General features: G+C 43.8%; 1 protein-coding gene and 1 long non-coding RNA gene across 2 annotated transcripts; both read left to right on the plus strand.

The window, feature by feature from the left end:
• Positions 1-210: 210 nt before the first annotated feature.
• LOC141023466 (uncharacterized) lies at positions 211-3,166 on the plus strand. Its single transcript, XR_012185033.1, has 3 exons — positions 211-831; positions 1,550-1,604; positions 2,871-3,166. It is a non-coding gene; the product is annotated as an uncharacterized lncRNA (long non-coding RNA).
• An 8,661-nt stretch (positions 3,167-11,827) lies between these two features.
• LOC109763714 (MADS-box transcription factor 8-like) lies at positions 11,828-18,699 on the plus strand. The gene is made up of 8 exons (XM_020322574.4): positions 11,828-12,135; positions 15,512-15,590; positions 16,345-16,415; positions 16,635-16,734; positions 17,385-17,426; positions 17,528-17,569; positions 18,102-18,274; positions 18,371-18,699. The coding sequence occupies exons 1-8, from the start codon at positions 11,951-11,953 to the stop codon at positions 18,435-18,437; spliced, it is 759 nt and encodes a 252-aa protein (XP_020178163.1). The 5' UTR covers positions 11,828-11,950; the 3' UTR covers positions 18,438-18,699.
• The last annotated feature ends 550 nt before the right edge of the window (positions 18,700-19,249 follow it).

Below are 19,249 nucleotides of genomic sequence, written 5' to 3' on the forward strand. Positions count from 1 at the left end.
ATATGGTATCCTTCTCTGAATGTTCGAGTGGCTTGACTTGGCACATGTTCATGCCACTACAAAAAACCTATTAATCCATGAAGGATTCGCCATGACAATTTCAAAAACTGTCATGGACAGCCTGGTACAGCCCCGCAAGCCCGCCTAAGCCCGCTAAAGCCCGCCTAATCGACCACCATATAAAGTGCTAACCCTAACACCCTCCCCCTCGGTCCCTCCTCTTTCCCTCATCCACACAGCCCCCTCCCGATTCCCCACCGCCGCCACCCACCACCCCTTCCCATGGCTCCTCCGACAGCTCACCGCCGGCCCTCCCCCTCCCCTTCTCTCACATCACAGCTCCGGCAGCTGTCAGATCCACTACATCCCCCACCCATCCACTCCTCTCGCGACCCAACTCTCTGTCTCATGCGACCCTCACGCCGCGACCAACGCCATCGATTCCGGCGACGTCCACCAGCTCGCAGCACACCGACGAGCTAGTCTCCGACCCTCCATCCTCTGGTCCGGCTGGATCCACCACTTCTGGTCTCCAGCACTCGCCCACGACCCCTCGCCTATGGCTAGGGTTTCGGCTGCGGCGTCACGTCCATCACCGGCTCGTCTCCGGCGGCTCCTCCCCGTCGGACACCGCGCCCTCTCCACCCCTGGGTGGCGCCCCCTAGCTAGGTGCGCTCGTGCGCGTTGGTCTGTATGGCGTTGACCCCGACCTCCTTTGTTGCATCTCCGGCGCGGCCGTGCATCCCGTGCATCATGTGATGGCCTCCTCTGCCGCGCGACGGTGGTAGCCAACCTGCACTGCGGCCGCTGCATCGCCTACGATCTTCTTCAGTGAGCACTTGTACCTCTGCTCTCTCCGCTACAACATCTCCTGCTTATCTTATTTCGTGTGCTGTTCATGAGTATTGGTGGAACTGATAACAATCATGTGTACTGTTGGAATTTGTATTCTCAAAATTTATTTGCAACATTCGCTTGTGACTGGTCACTTTTGATTCCTGGTAGCATAGCTAAGGTTAACCAGATAGATATCACATGTATTCTGTAAGTTTGTACTTTGCATGATTGAGCACAGGACATCCAGGGCAGGTGATGCCTAGGTATTTCATTTTAGTTGGCACATTTCAAGGACGAGTAATATGGTGTCTAATATATTTGTTTTAGTCTTACCAATGCAAAGATGGAAAATATGTTCTTTTTACAATATCCAAAGGATGGTCGGTGTTGCACAACTTCAGGTTTCTAATGCTAGTTCATTCATTCCAAGTAGTAAATAGATACTTGTTACTTTATGCATGAGAAACCTCAGGTACATCATGAAGAAAGGGAAAGTAATGTGCGGCTACCCATTGTAAATTGTTCCTTCTTAGTTCAGTTAGTATGCAATTGAATCAATTCTTTAAGAATTCAGTTAGTAAATTTAGACTTTTGGGAAGGCATAGTTCTTTAAGAATTTGGTTCAGTTGAGACAACATTTGCATTGCAGTAATAATGAAATGAGACCGCATATCCAATTGTCACACTAATATCTTTGCTTTGCACATTATAGTCAGTGCATCTCCCACCTGATCGACGCCGACGCCACGGTCCTCGAGCAGAACAGGGTGAGCTTGATACCCTTCCATTCTTGATGTGAATTATTCAGGCTGTAGACTTTGAGTTGTTCAAGGTGTGGACTGTTGTGTGGTTCCAGTACAATTATAACTGTACAGATATTTTTGTGCGCATAAAATCTGCATTGTACAATGTCCCTGATATTACATTTTATTGATACTCTACTAGAGTTGCTATCTCTTGTTGTTCATGGGTTATGATTCTGCTTCTACAGATTTTGAATTTTTCATGTAATAACAAGTATACCGCTTAGTACTCCACAAATAAACTATTAGTGTGGGAGATCTCTCAGTGAAGCTGTATCATATTCTTTGTTAATATTTTGCATGCCATTCGAAGTTCACTTGGCAAGCAAGTATTGTTTAGTACTGTATTTGTTGGCACTTTGGGATGAACTTGCAGCATAAGCATCAAGTTAGATGAAAAATCCTCCGGTGCCGATATTGATTTAAACATTGAGTTAATATAGTCCACAACATAACATATTTTGATTTGAACTTATCCTATGCTTATGCCCAGTTTGTGTTAATTATCTTGAAATTAGTCTGTCACTTTACTGACATTCTTGTTTGTTAAGGAATGGTGTGGTACAGTGTCTATGCTGGCTGAATTTTCTTTACATAATTTTCAGCTGGTCGCTTGTACAGAAACTTTGATCCAGAAAAACCAAAACCAAGTACTTGTACAGGCACGCACAGCTTCCTCTCACAAAAAAAACTAAGTGCCTGTCTCTCTCACTTTTGTTCACATTTCTTTTTAGAGTGCAGAAATGTTTGATCCAGATAAACTAAATACATGTACAGGCGCACAACTTTCTCTCACAACAAAAAAAACCAAGTACTTGTCTGTATCATGTTTGTTTGCTTTCTTCTTTGAGAAATCTCATGTTTGTTTGCTAGGCCATAAAATAGAGAGCTTTTAGCCTGGTTAGCCCCATGCACTTACTGTTTGTTTGGTCCAGAACCAATGGCTGAACCAACTGCTGCTACTAATACACTTTTAGTTCTGTGATGTGTGTTTGTTACTCATCACTTGTAGGCTAACTTGATTATACTTTCATTCGACACACTTTTCTTTGGACTAATTTTGCTTCTTTTCACGTGTGTTGCCCACATTTACGTGGTACCTTAGTATAGTAGTGGTGTGTCCACGGATGATTGCTTGGAAAATCAACTAATATTATTACTCTTTCGATTCATTTGGGAGCTTACTTTTATAAATTTTTATAATTTTGATTGTATTCTGATTCTACACAGGTTTGGCAGTTAATCCGTGTTACTGGAGATTGAAGATTTTTAGCAGGATTTCTTGGGTCCGGATAGCTGCCTACAATCGTTGGTGTTGGAGATAAAAATCAGCTAGTAGTGCATTTTCTTTCAAGTGATGTAACTCACTCTTAAAAAAATACTTATAGGGCTTTCTAGATATGCTCGTGATGTTTTGATATTAAGCTTTGCTTTTTCAAATCAGATTAGATTGTTGGAAATCGCTATTGTCATGTAAACAATTGCTATTTTTTAAGGAATATATAATTTGGTTGTCCTGTTGTAAATTGTCTTGTATCGAGAAAACAGGCTGTACAAAAAAGGCCTAATGGGTTGGACTAAAAAAACAGGACATGACAAAGATAAACAGCTAATCGGTTGGACTGTACACCAAAATTATTGGGCCAAATCCTTAATTGGGCTGCTTACAACATGGGCCATGTTCGTATCCACGTCAGATCCACGTAGACGCCTTGTCAGGTCCATGTTGCATCCACGTCATGCAAATCGGTGACAGTTTGTTCCGTCACGACCTAGTTTGGGCTTGGCGGGCCTGGGGCAGATCCATGACGGCCAAGATCCGTCATGGAAGGTACAGTGTCAAATTATGACGTGATATACATGACGGATTTCAAATCCGTCAAGGATTTGGACGCATGACGGATTTTGGCTGATCTGTGGCGGACAAGGACTGTCATGTATTAACAAGTTTCTTGTAGTGTGCACGTAGTTGAATCAAAACCAACATAGCCTCTATGATATTTATGTTCATGGTGTTCATATCCTAATCATGCTAGTGTCCAATGTTACTTATGCATAATGCATGTTCATGACCGTTGTTGCTCTCTAGCTGGCCGTTTCTCAATCTAATTGCTAGCCTTCGCCTGTACTAAGTGGGAATTCTGCTTGTACATAAAAAACCTTGAACCCAAGTTATTCCAGATGAGTCCACCATACCTACCTATATGCGGTATTACCCTGCCGTCCTGAGTAAATTTGCATGTGCCACCTCTAAACAACTCCAAATAAATATCATTTTTGTGTGCCTGGAACGTTCATGGAACGACAGGAGGTGGTCAGTATCTTCCATGCTAAGCGGGTTATTCTCAGCTCGAGTGTTTATTCACTCGCCATCACATGAGAAAAGGGCGGTAACAGGGATGCCCAGTCCCAAACCGCAAACAAAAAAAGCTTACAAATAATCAAACAAAAACTCCCAATGGAGTCAAAACCTTTACTTTTATCGCTTGAGAACCGCCACTAGCGTGCTTAGTATGGAAGATATTGATAACTGATGGTCGTGAAGTAAACAAGAAGGGTGCATGTCTCAAAATATCATTTACCTCTGTTTTAAAATTTTGAGTTCTTGCACCTCTGCAAATCACTGCTTCCCTCTGCGAAGGGACTCTATTTACTTTTATGTTGTGTCATCACCTTCTAAAACAAGCGCCAGAACCTGAGAGCATTGTTGTCCTGCTTATGCATTGTGTATAGATAATGTTGGGTGCATCATGACTGGATCTTTTCTATCATGAATTGCAATGTTTTGTCGCCGCTTGAACATTGGAGGTGCTCTGCAATTATGTTTTGCGGTATCAGAAAGGGCTAGCGAGATACCACTATTGTCATATTATATCATGGTTGTTTTGAAAACGTGTTGCTGTTTGAAATATCTTATTATTGCTTGCTAGCTGATTATGTCATTGATATGATTAATATAACTTTTAAGAGTTATTGTCGGCATGGTAGTTATAATGTTGGCTGAAAACCTGGCTGTTGTTTAAGCTTATTTATGCAAACAAGAGCAAAAGAGTTCGTAGAAGTTTTTCTTTTTCACTTTCAGTTTATCAATTGAATTGCTTGAGGACAAGCAAAGGTTTAACCTTGGGGGAGTTGATACGTCTCCAACGTATCTACTTTTCCTAACATAGTGTCCCTAGTAAGCCTCTACTAGACTAGCTCGTTAATCAAAGATGGTTAAGTTTCCTAACCATAGACATGTGTTGTCATTTGATGAACGGGATCACATCATTAGGAGAATGATGTGATGGACAAGACCCATCCGTTAGCTTAGCATAATGATCGTTAAGTTTTATTGCTATTGCTTTCTTCACGACTTATACATATTCCTTTGACTATGAGATTATGCAACTCCCGGGTACCGGAGGAATACCTTGTGTGCTATCAAACGTCACAACGTAACTGGGTGATTATAAAGATGCTCTACAGGTATCTCCGAAGGTGTTTGTTGGGTTGGCATAGATCGAGATTAGGATTTGTCACTCCGAGTATCGGAGAGGTATCTCTTGGCCCTCTCAGTAATGCACATCATGATAAGCCTTGCAATCAATGTGCCTAATGAGTTAGTTGTGGGATGATGCATTACGGGACGGGTAAAGAGACTTGCCGGTAACGAGATTGAACTAGGTATGAAGATACCGATGATCGAATCTCGGGCAAGTAACATACCGATGACAAAGGGAATAACGTATGTTGTCATTACGGTTTGACCGATAAAGATCTTCGTAGAATATGTAGGAACCAATATGAGCATCCAGGTTCCGCTATTGGTTATTGATCGGAGAGGTGTCTCGGTCATGTCTACATAGTTCTCGAACCCGTAGGGTCCGCACGCTTAACGTTCGATGACGATTTGTATTATATGAGTTATGTGATTTGGTGACCGAATGTTGTTCGGAGTCCCGGATGCGATCACGGACATGACGAGCAGTCTCGAAATGGTCAAGAGGTAAAGATTGATATATTGGATTATAGTATTCGGACACCGGAAGTGTTTTAAAATGTATCGGGTACATATCGGAGCACCGGGGGGGTTACCGGAACCCCCCGCGGGAAGATATGGGCCATATGGGCCATAGGAGGGAGGCACACCAGCCCACAAAGGGGTGGCGCGCCCCCCACAGGGAAGGAGGCCGAATATGACTAGGAGAGGGGGCGGCCCCCCCTTTCCATCTCCCCTCTCTCTTCTTCCCCCTTTCCCCTTCCGGTAAAAGGAAAGGGGGGGAATCCTACTAGGAGCCCAAGTAGGATTTCTCCTACTCGGGGCGCGCCTAGGGCCGGCCTCCTCCCCCTCCCTCCTTTATATACGTGGGGAGGGGGCGCCTAGAACACACATCAATTGCTCCAAGCCGTGTGCAGTGCCCTCCTCCACAGTTTACGCCTCCGGTCATATTCTCGCGGTGCTTAGGCGAAGCCCTGCGCGGATCATATCACCATCACCGTCACCACGCCGTCGTGCTGACGAAACTCGTCTACTTCCTCGACACTTTGCTGGATCAAGAGCTCGAGGGACGTCATCGTGCTGAACGTGTGCAGAACTCGGAGGTGCCGTACGTTCGGTACTTGATTGGTCAGATCGAGAAGACGTTCGACTACATCAACCGCGTTAAGCAAACGCTTCCGCTTTCGGTCTACGAGGGTACGTGGACACACTCTCCCCCTCTCATTGCTATGCACCTCCTAGATAGATCTTGCGTGTGCGTAGGAATTTTTTTGAAATTGCATGTTACATTCCCCCAGCAGCCCAACAAATATACCGGACAACTTTGTATTCAGCTTAGTCTGAATTTGACACTATGTGATACGGCAAAGTCTTGTTGTAAAGCATCCAATTTGTTGGAATTATCCAGAGCATCCACACAACATTTGCTAATCCTATATACATAAGAAGTTGATCTCCATTATCCTATTTATCTTAACATGCACACATGCCACCTCATGAAAGGTCCACCACTACATGCATGAGAAAAAGTTTTTCATTATTAGTTGATCTCATGCACACCTTTCACCTCACCACACATGCCACCTCATCAAAGGTCCATTCAAAATTCATGATTTCTTTTCATTACGTTTTGCCACTTATATTTAAAAAATATGCCTACACAGTGATCAAATACAATATATAGTATTTATTTTTTATCTTTAGTTCATTTTTTTGTGGAATTAGTTATTAATTCAACTATGAAAGTTTCATACAATTAAATCACTGAAATATATTGCGATCGGTTCCCGCAGTAACGCGCGGGGTGTTCTCTAGTTCTACTAAAGGATGGCAAATTCCCACAAATAACATAACATGAGTGACTCTCAAGTCATTATCATCTACGCGCTGGGAGAATCGTGTTGATATTGTTAGGGCTTAAGCACTCAACTAGCAGGAATAAGAGAGGCTTTACTACAAGTGCCTCAACATGATAAAGATCCATCGACAACGGGTGAAACTGGATCATTGGCAGGAAATGACCTTCTTAGTGCCAATAACCATATGGTGTGAAATGTTACGAGCTGTTATTTTGATCAACAAATAGTTGCAGTCAAAGGACATGCCTCTCGCCTCCACCGCTTCCGAACCGGACGTGCCCGCGCCGGCTTCCCGTCGGGCGCGGCCGTGCTCCTCCGCGCTGGCCCGCACACCGTCGCGCGGAGCGCGAACGATACCGCCGATGGAGCTGACACGTTCCCGTGTAGGGTTGGTCGGTCGAAATAACTGGGCGCGGGCGGCCGGGTGATTGATTGCAAGGCAACAAACGAAACAAAAGCGACGAAAGGGACGCGCCAGCTGCCAGCCCTAGCTCCATCCTCCATCCCGGCGGGTCCCTCCTCCCTGCACCCTGCCTGCCGTCGCCAGCACCGGGCCGGACGGGACGCGCCGCTGACGACGAGGCGCGCGCACCGCATTACACACTGCGCATTTACGCGCCCGCAGAGCAGAGCCCCTCTCGTGCCCCCCGGTCCATCGCGAGCCACCCCAAATCCCCTCTGATCGATTCATGAGCAGTAGCAGGCAGCAGCAGCAGTAGATAGCGCAGTCAAAGGTAACGTCACACCACACCACAGCGCCACCGCCACGCCACGCCACGCGACGACTTGACGCGACGGGGCGCGACGTCTCCGGCCGTCGGATGCCCATCGGCGCCCCGCCCGCCGGTCGACACGTCGCGGGGGGCACATGCATGCATGATGATGATGGTGGCGCCCCCATAGGCCCCGTACGGACGACCCGGCACCATGCTTCGCCGCGAAATTTCTGCTCCTCCTCCGGGTAGGCCGGCCGGCCGTACGTCAGCGCGCGGTTGAGCGCCACCGTCCGGACCGTTGGTCTCGAAGGTGGTGGGTGGGCCGGTGGGGTACTCGGTTGGATCAGCTTGTCCCGAGGACGCGAGGCGGTTCCTTGCCTGCGTGCGTGCGTGCGTGCATGCGCCGGTCGGTGAACGGCACTGGCACAGGGCCGGGTGGCGTGTGCGCGCTGCACGGTGGCGGCGATGGAGAACGGCCCCCCTTGGTTACTCCCGTATTAGATCACTGTTTATCTAAAGAAACTCCAGTATTAGTAGAACCTTGGCCATTAGCAAGAAGGTAGGAGTATTTTGCTAGCTATACTGTGTGCGTACGCTTGTGCTAAACAGCTGTGTGTGTTTGACTCATGGAGCAAGGCAACAGAGTTAGGTCCCCTTTCGAACAAACCAATTTCGAAGGCCCTCAGATGCAGATTAATTGACACTGCTTTAGTACAACTTTATACTAAAATTTAAAGAGAAAAGTTAATTTATTTCTACCCTTCAGTTTTTTTCCGCAAATTCAGATATATTGTAACATTTAAGGCCCGTCGGAGGCTCTCCACTCCACAACTCCCTCCCGGAGCAGCCGGAGCCACAGTTTAAAATTATGGAGTGGTCAAAGAGATACTCCGCAGATCCTCGTATTCTGCGGAGCTGGGGCAGTGCCGAACAGGGCCTTAATAGTCTAACTTTCGATGAATGAGCTTGTGCTATGCTTTTTATCCGAAAGTATATCTTACGTCAATGTTCAGTGAAGCAACCATTCAATGCACAAATCTCCATACTAATCCCTGGCGTAAGTTTTTTTTTTTGCGGGTAAAAAAAATCCCCGGCGTAAGTTGACTCCGGTGCTAAGAATCGTCTTCCGGTCGATAATTTCTATAAAACACACTTAACATGTTGGAATTAATGGAGTTAACCAAAGAGCATTCCTATACATACGGCGAATTTTCGCATGACGGTACGACACTACTCCATCAGCCTTCTATGGAATGTCAGGTCAATTCTGTCGCGGGATTGTAATATCGTACGAAGGACGACAAGCTCAAAGCAATATTCTTACCAAATACGAGCTCTGGCTCATGGAAATTTTAAGCTCCAATGGATTTTGTCTCAAATTTATCTGCGTAGTGTCACTGATGTAGTGACCCTACCCCGGCCTGATTCATGTGTGTTTCATGTCTAACATAATAATTATATCAAGATGCCTCCTTTCGGCATGTTCTTTTGGCTTAGGATTCAACAAGCCGATGATATTTCAACTATGCAATTTCTATATATTTCTTTGCCTACGTACCTCGCTCGAAAGAAGCCCTTAATTTATACAAGTCAGCTTTGGAGAAAAAACGATTCTCATTAACTTTGTTAGATTTTAGCATGGACTTGTACCTTTCATATATTTACTTTTCTATTTATGATAGTTAGTCCATAAATAACATTGCAAACCTTAAGGGCGAAACAATTATTCCATAGTGCCATATTCTTAATAATCATGTGTTCCGAATTTTGGAAGGATTCAACATGTCATTAATGGCAGACAAAATGGGTCACCCCCCCCCCCCCACCTCTAACAGAATCAAATTTATTTCTTCATAATAACACCTTACTATTTAACCTATTTGGGCAAAATTGATATAATATATCGGTTTTAGCGCCCCGAACTCCATTTTATGCCCCTCATGACATAATTAATCCATGTGTTTATCTTGTACTCCATGTGTTTCCTATCATGAATCAAAGCCCATGTGTGAGAAATTTAAGTTGAACATGGATAAGTATAGGGTTAAACTAGGAATGGTAAGTGAATGTACCATGTGCGTCCATCTGTTAAATTGGGAAATTCCTTGTGCTAGATTGCAATCAAGTTGCACATCAAAGATGGTGGTTTTTCCCTCAAGAAACAGTGAACCCGATTGGCGAAGAACTTACTAACAAGATATCACGAACGGGCTTCTAGCCTAGTGGTTGCAGCGACCTTACTAGTACCCTAGGTATTGGGTTCGACTCCCAGTGAAAGCGGATTTAAACAAGTCTGGGCAAAAAAAATTGGAATAAAGGATTGTAGGGTTGTTGCCCTAAAAAAACTATAAAGACACGGAATAAGCCGAGGTGATCGTTTGCTTGGAGGGTGTGCGATTATGTGTGGAGTGCATTACATTGCCTGCCAACTTCGAATCGGGTTCTGCCCTTGGAGAGAATGCACTAAAGTCAAGCCAGGAGGACCGGTCGGACATTCATAAAATGTTGTGATCATTCAAATGCCAACCTATAGAATTCCAGAGACTCATAGAGAGTGTTATGTTTTCTTTTCTTAGAGATCGTCATGGACATAACGTTGTAGAAACTCGTGATTTAGCCAGGAGGAGCGGTCAGACATTCATAAAATGTTCTGATCATTCAAATGTCAACCTATAGAATTCCATAGGCTCGTAGAGAGTGTTATTTTTTCTTTTCCTAGAGATCGCCGTGGACATAATGATGTAGTAACTCATGATTTAGACAGGTTAGCAGGAGAGAACTATACATCTTTTGTTATGCGATGTGATATACAATTGTATCACCATTTCTAGCTTTAATCAATAAAGCCAACTCTTTCCCGCAAAAAAAAAAACATACATATACGTAAGAACAAAAGCATGTTGAAATCAGACCAGTCTCGCTAAACCATAGTCTAGCTACAAGGTGTATACAAATGTGCGTTTTATCTTTCCCGCAAAAAAAAAATGTGTGTGTTATCTTGCTGCATATAATATTTTTTCTTAAGCATTAAGCCTCATACGATGGTGGGATTTGCAGTATCTTTCCCCTAGTGAGTCATGTCCGCCGTTGCGTTAAAAAGTAGACCCCTTGAAGAGTAACCACCACATATAGCATGTCGATCGGCAAGCAGCTGATGTACGTGCACACTTTTAGAGCATGCATTAAAAAAGGATGGAAAAACAGCGCCGAGCCAAGACAAAAATGAAAATGGTAACGATTTGTTGCCTGGGCAGAGATGAGTTCACGAGAGGTAAACCACACGGAAACTGGACCAAAGCTGAGCCGAAACTAGCTAGATATTCGTCCTTCCCGAACGGAGCACATTCCGCAGCACCAATACGGAAGCGAAGCGAGCCGGAAGCCCCCGGCCAGCTTACGCGCAATTGCCCATACCACATACGCTAATACGCTCCCAGGCAAAAATTAACGCATGCGCTCAGCCTCATCCCCTCCTGTCTGCGCAAACTACGGTAACATACACGAGCGGGTCGAGTTCAGGTAGGAATATATATACGGCCGTCCCAGCAAAGCCGCCGATGGATGGATGGATCGATCGGACGAGCTCATATGGCAACGAGGCCCTTGCCCGAAACCACAGCAACCCGAGGTTCCCCCCGGAAAAGCCCCCCGCATTCCTCCCCCCACCTGTCGAGCCCCGACTCGTCCGTCCACCAACCCGAACACCCACAGGGGGGGAGAAAAGGAGGCGCGTGTGTGGTCAGGGATGGCCGCATCGTACGTACGCACGCAGTGCGTATGAATCGGGCGGGCCACGCGCTGGATATGACGGGCGATCGAAAAGGTAGCGAGCGGGGTGGCGTGTACGTAGCAGCCAGCGCGGGGAGACAGCGACGGAGCAGGGGCGACGGAACGGGGGAGGAGAGAGAGCGCGCGCTAGGGTTTCGCGTCTCGCACCTTGCCGGAAACGGCAATGGTGGGGCGCAGCGCCCTAATCACTCCCCACTCCCGTTTGGCCTTTTAACCCACCTCCCCCACCGCTCCGCTCCCATCCCGTCCAGCCCCCTCCCCCTCTTTCCCTTTCCCCTTTCCCCTCCCCCTCCCCCTCCCCTCCAGCGCGCGCGAGAGAGCTGAGCTGAGCTTCTCGGTTGGCTGAGCTGAGCTGAGCTGCTTTGGTGGTGTGGGAGCGGTCGAGCGGCGCGTAGCAGGAGGAGGAGGAGGCGGCCGATCGATCTGGAGCTAGCGGTCCCGGACGCGGCGGCCGGCGGCGACGGCATGGGGCGCGGACGGGTCGAGCTCAAGCGGATCGAGAACAAGATCAACCGCCAGGTCACCTTCGCCAAGCGCCGCAACGGCCTGCTCAAGAAGGCCTACGAGCTCTCCGTCCTCTGCGATGCCGAGGTCGCGCTCATCATCTTCTCCAACCGCGGCAAGCTCTACGAGTTCTGCAGCGGCCAGAGGTATACGCCCACACGTAATTCCAACAACATGAAACACAAGTGGGTGTGTACCGTGGGGTTTAGCTTGCTAGATCTGGCCTCTGCCGGGGTATTGGGCGCTTGGGGTTTCCTTCGGGGGCTCGGACGCGGTGGATCCGTGCCCGGAGAAGCTCGATCAGGGGTGTGTGTGTCCGGCTCCGGCCAGCCGGGACTAGTTTCTTCCACAAATTAGCTAGGGTTTTGGTTTAGGTCGCTACAGCTTGGCTTCTCGCGTGGCGAGTTCGCGCTAGATCTGCGGGCCTCAGCCCCCAAGGTCGTCGTGAATCCATGGGGTCTGTCGTCTGAGAGATGGTCGGCCGGCGCGCTCTTTAACTTCTGGTTGAATTTTGCATGCATGGGCCGGCTGGCCGGCCGGGAGCTAGTTAATTAAATCAGGGGTTTATGTCGGCTTCGATTGGCCATCGCTTGCCCTGTAGATCTCCGAACAAATGGATCAAATTTGCTTCGACGGGACGGCAGGCATCGATCGCATCACGTAGACATCGGATGCGTGTGGTGACTGATAGATGGATTGATTCTCAGCATCCCTAGCTTAGCTAGCTTCTTGTGCAGAAGATCGAGGCAAAACGGTTACTGTATGGATGTCTTGTCGCTGGTTTCCTGCGGTTTTTCTGGGATGGTGTCTTTTGGATTTTTGGGCTTTCATGTGAGAGTTGTGGTTGCCTCAAATTAAGTGAGATCGAAACTTCATATGTATTGCCTTTTTCTTTTGCTACTGCTATGGATGATTTTTTTGGAGATTTCTTGTCAACAAATATAGGAGAGAGATAGATTCCTAGAGAAACACAATGGATGATTCAAACATGTTTCTGCATCTTTGATTTCTTTCAAGATCTGGTGTTCAGCTGTCAGACAAGCATGCATATTGTCTGTTTACATATTGAATTTTTTCCCCCGCAAAAAAAAAAACAAGCATGGTTGGTATCAATCGAATTAAATTCTCTGTTTACAAAACAGAAATGAACACATAATTGGCTAGGCGAAGATAGACAAGTTTCAGTCAGATTACTTACTAATAAACTCTATAGTTTTCAATGGTAAATTTCTTTACTCCTACAGTTTGTACACAGCTAAGTCGGTGCTATCCCTCAACCAGCATGAAAAAAAGACATGAGAATGCCCTATTAATTGGATTGTTTCTATCTAAATAAGCAAGATAATTTAACAATATATCAGTGTCTCCTTTGCCAAAAAAAAAGAGAAATAAATGCAGACATGTAATCTACTAGTATTAATTATCTTAACTAGGAGGATCTCAGTTCAAAAGAGTTCTGTTCTTTTACTTAAGAAATGACAGTTCTAGTTTTAAACATGGATGAGATACATAGTTTGTTTGATGATGGATACATGATTTCACATGAATAGGACTCAACCAAGTAGCTTTATATATTTAGGCTCCCTTGAAACCTTGTTTTTCTATCATATTTGAAAGAGGCACGTAATTTATTTTCTACATAATCCTATGTATGCCTGAATTAATTATCTAATCCTATGTATAGGGACACGGAGTATGGCTGTCACTGTTTCACTAGCCATAAACTTTTAGTAAATTCCCACTAATTGGCGTATTTTTAGTTGAGTAGTTATGATTTTGTGACAAATATGTGTTTCAATATTAGGAGAACTTGCCCTGGACTTAAATAGTGTAAGATTGGAATAGGCTTAAATTGCATGCAATATTCACTACATAGCAAGCATAGGTTTCTCACTACTATGGATATCATTCATGTTTCACTACCCATGTGATATTCTCTACTGTGGCGGTCAACTTTTCACTACCCATAGAGTTTCAGCCAACTCCCAGTTGTCAACATAGTTTAGCTGAGTACTTAATTTTGTCACATATACATGTTCCAATATTAAGATAACATGTCCAAAACTTAATTAATACTCTTACATTGTATGCACCACCGTTCACTACATAACTAGTTAGCAGTATGCTTCTTGATATTATATGGTCTAGTATTAGAATCAAAACCTTATGATTGATATGTATCACATTCATAAATCAAGAGGATCAAGAGTGCGGCCCAAGTTGACCTAGTTGTGGATGCACTCACCTTGCTTGGGGTTTTACATAAGGAAAATTTTCTGTTCACACTAGAGCTGTGCCATACATCTATTGTTAAATGAGTTTGTCAATAAATTAGATGTACAAGTTTCGTGAGAAAACATAACTGATTGGTTCCTTAGCATCAAAATTTTGATGAGGTTCTAGAAAAGACTACTGTACCATGCTAACAATGAGTTACAGTTAATTCCATATATACAAGAAGCCAAAATATGCGTATTTCTAGTGTATATTTTGTGTTGTTACGGAGGTTCGGTGTATTATAAGTTTCTTTGCATTACATTTAAATTTACGGAACAGAAGAGGGAAAAAATGATCATTCTGCACTCAAATTTTAGATGTATGGTGGCAGTATTTTTTGTAATTGGAATTGATTTTTTTAAAGAGATTCACTTTAACAGGAAGCCCATCGAATCCAAGTCAAATGCTAATTAATTAACATGGAAACAAGTATTGTTTTTCGTCCAAGTTATGGCACTACTGAACTGAATTAGTCACAAAAAATAACAATGAAGTTAGTAATAACTAAACACCCGCTTGACTCCTCGGATGGCCCAGGACAAGGTAAAGGTACATAAGATACCTAGGACTGACTGGGAAGTACCTGCAGGGTATAATCGGTGAAAGTCCTCAGTTGTCTCTGCTCATTCATTTGTCAGCCCATCTCTCACGGCCGAGTAGTCCTTTCATTTCAACTCGCTTCTATCTACTGTACGAACTTAACGTATTATCAGATGTCCCTTCAGGCCTGTGCAGTTGCTACATAGCCAGCTAGTGCTAGAGCTCCAGTATTTTATGCTGGCAGATATCCTTAACGTCTACTGTACCTAGAATCTGCTGAGGAAGATGGCAGATATCCCACATCTTGCACGCCTCTTTCAAGTCTGGCAGTATACTAACTACTAGTGCTATTTGTTGCTTTTATTTGTAGTGTTTATTTCCTGTTGTATTGAATGTTTGTTTGTCTATTAAACATCAGGACAATCTTAGAATACCATGGAAATAAACATTTATAAGGAGCATAAAATTACCAATATATAAAAAGATTAATTAGCGTTGCTGTTTTCTCAAAATTGCTGCCTGCAAAGTACTCGTATTGATGTATTGTGCAACCAATTTTTTTGGGTCTATATATGTATATCATGTAATCTGACTTAGGAAACTAGCATATATATCTTGAAAACCCACATTTTCTAACACTTGTTGTTTCGTGAACACTATTATGCTCCTTTAGTCAGTTCCTTATTCGCATTTTTGAACTTGTAGCATGCCCAAAACACTTGAGAGATACCAGAAATGCAGTTATGGTGGGCCAGATACAGCAATACAAAATAAGGAGAATGAGGTAACTTCTGTTTTTATTCAGACATTATAATGATTGATTTAATATCACAAGTGCATAAAATTAACTTGTGTTCTAGCATCCCTCTTGTCAAAAGATACTACGAGTTGTTTACTGACATAATCCTGAAATCTTGTGTGTTTTTCTTCAGTATTACCATTAAACGGCCTAAATAATGCATGTTTGTATGAATCGCATTAAAAGTGATGTTTATAAACTACTTACTAACACTATTACCTACTCAAGTATGACCAATGTTTACTGCCTAGTGCCAGCTGCCTACTTATCTCTATTTTACTACTGTGAAATAATCTTGAAGTTCTCTGTATCTAAAATGAGAGTGTTGCAAAATGAATCATATATCTGGGAATGCTAATGAAAACATACCGTGATTGGAAAATTATCTAGATTTTATCTGGATGTAGTTCCAGTAGTTCTATAACCTTTTTCCTACTTCTTTCTGAGTCCTGATGGCCACAAATAAGACTGTCATTTTTCTTGGGATACACCTACCATATATACTAACTGAAGCTGAAATTAAAATCGCTGATAAGAGAACAAAATATGAAAGGGGTGGCCATTGAGTTGTCATGAAAGATCAAAATCATGATTAGTTATTTAGTTGTTTCCCCAATAGCATTGCATGTAAAATAATCTTAATTTATTCTAATCCCAGTTTTTCCTTTCCTATTTTTCACTTTATAATGTTTAAGTTCTGTTTTGATAAAGTTTTTACTGAAGTGGCACATACTTTCAGTTAGTGCAGAGCAGTCGAAACGAGTACCTCAAACTGAAAGCACGAGTCGAGAATCTGCAGAGAACCCAACGGTAACTTAGTTATTCTACCCCGTGTTACTTTTGTAGATGAAGTGGACTCTTCTATCTTCAGCATGAAATGATTACCTTTTTGAACAAGTTTCAACAATCAGCAGAAATCAAATATGTCCATCTATTGCAGTGAAGTTAAATAAGTCCATGTGGCATAGTCTAAATATTGATTTAATACACACTACTTATGGTGGTCCTATAATTGAATGACATTTACAGAAATTTGCTTGGTGAAGATCTCGGGTCACTTGGCATCAAAGATCTGGAGCAGCTCGAAAAGCAACTTGATTCATCCTTAAGGCACATAAGATCCACAAGGGTAATTGATTGTTTTCCAAATGATCACAATGCAGAGGCTAGGAGAATTATCTCTTTGCATTATCTACATAAGAAGTACCGATTGTTTGGTAGCTTTTTTATGTCGTCCTGTAGCTTTGGGCTTTTTCTGTTTCTGTCATCTGTTGTTACTCCGTGTTAGATGATCATTAGATATATAATGCTACTGGATGTAGGGTCCGATAGCGCCTTGTATTGCTTCAGTTTTAATTAAGTAAACTGGATCAGGGTATGTGCCCTGTTCGAATAATCATGAAAAATACTGTTTTAAATCTGCAAAATATAGCTTATTACTTTCTCCTTTTTTTTTCAAAGGACAAAATCTCAGGCTAGTCTGTTTACTAAAATCTGTTTCAGAAAAAAAGAGTCTCCGATAAGTGAGCTGCTTTGTATAGTTCCTGTTTATTCAACTATATGCAATTTACAGCTGGATCTCTTTGATTCATCATCATTTTTCTAGGAATGGAACAAAGAAACATTCGGACAATTTTTATTCTGTGATGCACTGCATATTCATATGTACTTCGAAACTTGAAACAATTTGGCGCTGTCAGTTTGGATATTGTTTTTCAGTTTATGCTAGTTAGCATATTTTGTAAGACAAAAGAATGCTGATGAAATTCAATCTTGCAGACACAGCATATGCTTGACCAGCTCACTGATCTGCAAAGGAAGGTATGTGCTCCTACCAAAATAAATTTGATAATAATTTGTGTTATAAGATCTTCTCATAGACTTATGCTCAGATAAGAAAGCTGACTGTTCAAATTTTGCAGGAACAAATGCTGTGTGAAGCTAATAAGTGCCTTCGAAGAAAAGTAAGTTCACCTGTCCGTACAAATCACCCTGCTTACTTATTTTATCTTCAGAAGAAATAAACCTGGTTATGGTTGGTGTTTGCACCCACTCGCCTGAACTTAAATACTGCACGGAGCATGCATCCGGTTCTCTTGTTTTGAAGCTGAAGCCATTTTGTACTTACTTTTGAATGTACCCACATAAGTGTCGTCCGGCAGTTGGTTTCTTCTGCATATGCTTTCAACCACTCGCTCACCAAGGACCATATACATACCTGTCCCTCTAAAAAGAGTAACAAACGTACTAATGCTTTATAAAGGCCAAACAGAAATCTGTTAGCATGCAGGTGCATCAGTATTTCCATGCATACCGTACGTACCACAAGTTGTTGCATATACAGCTTTCGTACTCCTGTCGTTTGCATGTTTTAGTTCTGTTCTATACTGTAGATTCTACAAAACCTTCTCGACTGCCAAGAACAGGCAGATAATTAGACGGATTGATTTTAATTGCAAGATTAGTGACATGTTTATCTGTTTTTGCGATGAGAAGCTGGAGGAGAGCAGCCAGCAGATGCAGGGCCAAATGTGGGAGCAGCACGCCGCCAACTTGCTCGGCTACGACCAGCTGCGGCAGTCCCCGCATCAGCAGCAGGCGCCACACCACGGCGGCAACGGCTTCTTCCACCCCCTGGACCCTACCACTGAGCCTACACTTCAGATAGGGTATGTGCTTGCTTGCTTTACGAACGTGCCCTCAATTACCGTTCAGATACGAGTAATCAAGTTCCCGTGGTGACCATTTCGTCTAATTTCATTCAGGTATACTCAGGAGCAGATAAACAACGCATGCGTGGCGGCGTCGTTCATGCCGACATGGCTGCCCTGAAGATCCACGATCCAACCAGCTAATAAATGTGCGACGGTGCTTGCTCAGCCGTCGCATGCATTCTACCCTACGTACGTACGTATATTCCGGGGCCGGGAGCGACTACTATCGCGTTCGCGTACGTCCCATAGTTCTGTGTCTCTGTTGCGTCCTTGTGTGAAAAACTTTTGTGATCGATAATGATCGACGTGTATGTCAAGACTCTCTGCCCTCCGTACGTCGCCGTTACTATAGGCTGGCTAGCTGCAGCATACAAGACGTATAGTGAGTGCAGTGCCTGTACGTTTCATAATTTCCAGTCCAGCTATATATATAGCTGTATGATGATGTGATGTTATCAACTGAGTGTGCCTATCTATATATCTATGTATAAATGCAAAATATGCAATTGCATTATTGAAGTTCGGTGCAGGGGCTCGTACGTACATGCATACGTGCACTGGATCTCTAGCAAGCAGGAATTGTGCGTTGAAGTGAAGCATGCATGTAGCTAGGCTTATTTATCACCAAAGCTATATGTGTTTCAGCCATTAATTTGATCCCTGCAAGCAAAGGGCCGTAATCCATGATGCAAACTTGCCAAGGAGCAAATACATCGTGTACAAAGCATGTAACCTTCTGGAATGGGTGACAACACAAGGTGCAACTACCCCTCTTTTACCACTAGTATGTTAGAATTAATGGGCTAGGCCCATAGCAATTTCTGAAATCTCAAAGCCCATGTGTAAAATGGCAAGTGGTGGTGCTAAGTTTAGTCCCACCCCGGAAGTTGAAGAAGAGTTGGACCTCTTTATATAGTGGGTTCTCTCCAC

This window comes from Aegilops tauschii, chromosome 5 (assembly GCF_002575655.3).
Source record: "Aegilops tauschii subsp. strangulata cultivar AL8/78 chromosome 5, Aet v6.0, whole genome shotgun sequence".
Lineage (NCBI taxonomy): Eukaryota > Viridiplantae > Streptophyta > Magnoliopsida > Poales > Poaceae > Aegilops > Aegilops tauschii.